Source organism: Lolium rigidum, chromosome 3, assembly GCF_022539505.1.
Source record: "Lolium rigidum isolate FL_2022 chromosome 3, APGP_CSIRO_Lrig_0.1, whole genome shotgun sequence".
NCBI classification, from domain to species: domain Eukaryota; kingdom Viridiplantae; phylum Streptophyta; class Magnoliopsida; order Poales; family Poaceae; genus Lolium; species Lolium rigidum.
Genome location: NC_061510.1, coordinates 78,611,346 through 78,616,440, shown reverse-complemented (window position 1 = coordinate 78,616,440; position 5,095 = coordinate 78,611,346). Strand labels below are relative to the sequence as shown.

Below are 5,095 nucleotides of genomic sequence, written 5' to 3'. Positions count from 1 at the left end.
TCCGCACTTTCCACCACAAATTTGCGTGTTCCTTACGTGCGTTGGCGTAGAGGTAGCAGAATTTCCATGGCAATCGTGGCGCTGCACGCAGCGTACCCACTGAACCTGTCCAGAGCTCTGGGTAGGCCATGCACCTCACGGAAATGGATATACGTGATGCTTGAAGCCACTCATTGGGTGCCGGCATGTCCACGACTGCACGCACGGCCCGTCGCGTGCGAGTAAGTACGTCGCCGTCGTCGGACCAAACTGGCACACTGCAAGGTTGCCGCACCGAGCGTGCAAGAGCCATGCGCCGAGCAGCCGCTACATCCGGGTGCCGCGCCGGCCGGGACAGATCCGCCGCGCCAAGTTGCCGCCGGCCGATGTGCGGCACGCACACGTCCCCAGTGCGTGCGCGAGAGCGCGCGCGTCTTCGCGAAGTTCTTTCGATCAGGATGTGCGTGCCTGTCGGCCTCGTCGCCTAGTCGTGTCACGTGGGCGCGAGCGCGACATGGTGAACTGGCATTGCATGACTTGTTTGCGCCTTGGCCGGTCAGAGGTCAGCTACTAGATGAGATGGTTCGATCGATGATGGGAGGAGTACGACGTTCGATTGGTACGACCGCAGGTGCGATCGGTCTTCCATGTGTAGCAGGCTACTTATATATCGTGTTCACACGGACACGGGAAACGTACGATTGGTCATTAACTCGCCGTCAAGGGGATGTTCTTCGGCGCTCGCCGCGAGAGCTCGTTCCGATCTACGTTCGGCAACCGTCGCCCGGCGCTGCTATCCACAAGTGCATCATCCACGTACCACGAATTGCCGGGCATCATGCTATCCACATGAATTATAATCCCGGCCAACCCAACCAACCAAGGAGGTTCCGTGCAAGTTGTTACCGTCGGATTCGTATTGATTCCTGCTTCACGATTCGTGCGGTTAAGAATCATCAAATGCTGTTATGTTTCCGATATATTTACGATCCAAATCGAACAAGTTTTAGGTCTGATTTAGTCCGTTTCGACTGCCAACCCGTTTATGTCGCGTTGTGCACCCAATGCAACGACACAAACTGAAAGTGGTAAACTTTTTAAAATTTATACTCCCTTCATCCCATAAAAGATATTTTAGATTTGTCTAGATTTAGATGTATCTAAGTACTATTTAGTGTCTAAATACATCCAAATTTAGAGAAATCTAAGACATCCTTTATGGAATGGAGGGAGTAGTTTATAAATTTTTAAACAAAACATGCCCTTTTAAACGGACAAGGTTTTAAAATAAATAAACCAAACCCTAGATAGGGTTTGGGTTGCTCACTGCACCACTACGGTGACGCCGGCCTCCGATTCCTCGTCGCAGGAGACTCGGGCTATGGCAGCTAGAGGGCCTCCTTCCATGGAGACCACGGGCACGGAGAAGTGGGAGGCCTCCAGTTCCTCGATGCGGCTCGGTCCTCCTCCTGAACAGGGTTGGCATCGACAACAGAGGCGCGGATCCCCTCGAGGTACGCGCTGCCCGAGCTTGTTCAGCGGCCGCAAGCTCCGCCGCCTCGAAAGCAAAGGCGCGGAGTGCGTGTGCAAGTGCCGCCACCTCGGCTTCTTCAGCGAATGCACGTTTCACCGCTCGAGAGTTGAGTCTCGGGGTGCCTCCATGTGGTCGGGCCACATCTGGAGTTCCTCGTCGTCCACTTGGACCTCACCATCGCTCTCTACCGTTGCTGCTGGCGGAGTTTTAACACAATGAGGTGCTCGCGGTGATACCTAGCGGCCGGAGAAGCCAAGCGAGCCGGTGCCCGTGACGCGAAGCTTATCCGATGGGATGCGAGGGAGACGGGGCTCTACGAAGCATCATGCTAGTTCTTCCATGTCAGCTTCCTCAGAGCCATGGTGGCGGGGCTTGAGGGTGGTAGGACATGGAATGATGTTCGAGTGAGGTGGGGACGACGCACCCCCCTCCATCATATTTAATGCGACCAAGCTAGGGTCGATGGGAGGCCGACAGGTGGCCCGAGGGAGAGGAACGGGTGGACACGCGAGGGCAGATAGACTATTCGTCTCCATCCACGGCCACTCAAAGCATGCTCAGATTTGGGCCAGCTTTGAATCGTGACGGATGCTGCGGTGGAATTTTTTTTCATCGCTGTGTTGGTCCACGATTTGGTCAACAGTGATTTATTCAAACGCGTGGGGACCAAATTCGTCGCCGCGTTAAAGATGGCCTAAAACGTATTAATTCGCAACGAAATATAATGGTTTCGTCCACGGGACAAAGTCATTTCTCAAGCAACCACCGCCTCCAATTTCTCAAGCTCAAGTACGTTAGGGACGGATAGCCTCTAGCAAGGACGGCGATCCAGTCCGGCCGCTTTAGACGAAACTGAAATTATCTCTCCGAAGTGGACATAGCGGGCGCGTCATCGTCAGAATTCAGAAGATAGATATACGTCAGAATTCAGAAGATAGATATACTCGATTCGAAGAACGCCGGATACCTAAGGGCTACGGCACGGCCGCACGGCTCCTATGTGCCTGTGCATACTTGTCGTGTGCCTACGCCAGTAACGCAACCCACTCGCCTAGAACTAGCCACTACGTCTCTTCTCTCTCGCTATATATATGTCCATGGGTGGATGCTTGCATATTACCTACCCAATAACCCGATCACAGACAGCGGAAGAGATGGCCTCCTTCTCCAAGCAGGCCACTCTCTTGTTGGTGGCAGCTCTGCTGCTGCTGTGCCTACTCTGCCCAAGGGGCCAGGCAGCGAGACCCGGACCAGGATCCAGCAACCACAGATCACAGGTACGACGATAACCTAGCAGTCCATTCTTCGTGTTGCAGCTAATCTCAACTGCATACAATCTGATCGTGGTTTCGCTGCTTGCCATCTCACAAACGCAATGCCCGGTTCGCTTTTGTAGGGTGCTGAATCCGCCATTGCCCATGAGAAGAGCTCTGCCGCAGGAACCGGGATGGTGATGGCGCAGGAAGATCCGGTGGAGGCGATGAGAGACTGCGAGGGAGGGGAAGGAGCGGAGGAGTGCCTGATGAGGAGGACCCTCGTCGCTCACACCGACTACATCTACACCCAAGGGAAACACAACTAGATTATCCGGTGTGCTGAAGCTGCTCGTGCTTACAAAGGGACTCCATGAACTCTGCATGAAGCCTCCATTTCGATCGCCAGGGACCTTGTTAAGATGGCATCCTTCATGAGCACGTCAACCTGTTCTGCGGTCCTGTCCCATGTGAATTACTATACCTATAGTCGCCTCTTTTTGCATGATTCCCTATTTCCCTTGTTGCCTTCTCCTTAGGTCATGTATCTAGTTATCATGCATATACTGTAGGTATGTAGCTCTGTACTCGACACGCACTGTGCACACCGATCTGCATGTGTGTGTGTGTTTTTTTCGATCGAGCATGTGTATTCCATGTGCTTCATGTCGCTAAAATTTCTACTTGCTACAGTACTACTTTTGTACTTTTTATAATGAATATATTAACGGGAATACATATTGGCTCTCGGATGCCACACACACCCCTATACTTGGAAAAATAAAAAATATTAAAAAAATTCATCAAAGATGATGAGGTATTGTACTTGAAACAAAATATTTCCCTAGGAAATTACTTTAATTGTATCCTAGGACAAAGAAAACAAACTTGAAACATCCCATGACCAGGTACTATTCACTTTATATTCTTCATAATTTTATCTTTTTTGCCCTGGAGACCATGGGAAACATTTCCTTTCCAAACATTTTTTTACAAGTACAAACTTGATCATCCTTGATTTTCAGGAAGATTCAAATTTGTTTTGACTTTTTTAAATTACTACTCCCTCCGGTTCATATTAATTGACTCTCATATGGATGTATCTAGACACATTTTAGTTCTAGATACATCCATATTGAAGTCAATTAATATGAATCGGAGGGAGTATAATTTTTTTTGCTCTATGGGGGTGTGTTGCACCAAAGAGCCAAAAGTCCGCTTCCTCTTGTATTGACGTACTATTTCAAGAATATGCGTGCAAGAAATCGCCACTATAATTCAGCCGACATACTGGTCTTCATCATTGGTTAAACCATCGCAGCTAAGCTGATTGTTAGTTAGCCAACTCGACGTCATGATCTGGCTCTACGGAATGGAACTGTCCAACAATGCAGAGAGGACTAGAAGCAGTCAGGATTAGACGACCAGAACCAGCCTACCTGCTCTCGCTATTATAAGCGCATTGACTTTTCTGCTGTCATAGTTCCTTACTTGGTCTATTACTCCATCATTATTTGTCAAGCTCCTAGTGGCAAAATAATTGATAAAGTTTCTGTAGCGGTTGAATCTGGACCGAATAGTGCATGCTTTGTTTGTCAACTCTGTTATTATCTGCTCCAATAGTTGGTTCCACTCTGTAATGTCTTATAAGGAGCAGTTGCCACTTGATTTAGTTTCAGAGAAGAGGTGTCGTCAGTCGAAAACCTGTCGTCAGTTCTATATGCGGAGCGTCGGTAAGATTGCAGACACCTTTCGTCTCCTCCATCCTTCTCTTTCATCCACGTCCTAAAAATCCTAGGTGACACCTGCTTGCAGACAGCTGATTTGGACAATTGTACATACCCTAATAAGATGCGAGACCTTTGCTCCAAAGTCAACTCCATTAGGATGTTCAAACTTTAGAATTGTTAAGGCAATATGATTGTTGTATTATCAGGGGGCCAAAAGCCACAATATATAGTACATGTACAGGTGCACATATGCAGAAAGCCCCCTAACATATGGGAAAACTACAATAGACAGATATATACATCTAACACCCCCCTCAAACTCATGGTGGATCCACAACACTGAGTTTGGAGAGTAAAAAATCATGCTGCGCTCGAGTCTGTGCCTTCGTAAAGAAATCCGCCAACTGCAAATCTGAAGGCACATAATGAACTGCAACAACATCATCCTGCACTCGTGCACGTGTGTAAAAAGCATCAACACCGATATGCTTAGTCAGCTCATGCTTGACCGGATCACGTGCAATACGATAGCACACTGTCTTGTCGGACAAAAGTGGAGTGGGTGTCGTAACGAGACCCCAAAATCTGCAAGCAACCAC

General features: G+C 49.0%; 1 protein-coding gene across 1 annotated transcript; it reads left to right on the top strand.

Annotated features, from left to right (window-relative positions):
* The first annotated feature begins 2,667 nt into the window (after positions 1–2,667).
* LOC124697014 (phytosulfokines) lies at positions 2,668–3,500 on the top strand. The gene is made up of 2 exons (XM_047229658.1): positions 2,668–2,790; positions 2,910–3,500. Exons 1-2 carry the CDS (start codon positions 2,668–2,670, stop codon positions 3,093–3,095), a joined length of 309 nt encoding a protein of 102 aa, XP_047085614.1. The 3' UTR covers positions 3,096–3,500.
* The last annotated feature ends 1,595 nt before the right edge of the window (positions 3,501–5,095 follow it).

Coding starts and splice junctions, on each gene's coding strand:
- LOC124697014 (XM_047229658.1), top strand. CDS start 2,668: ATGGCCTCCTTCTCCAAGCAGGCCACTCTCTTGTTGGTGGCAGCTCTG. Junction 2,791..2,909: donor CCAGCAACCACAGATCACAG/GTACGACGATAA, acceptor TCGCTTTTGTAG/GGTGCTGAATCCGCCATTGC.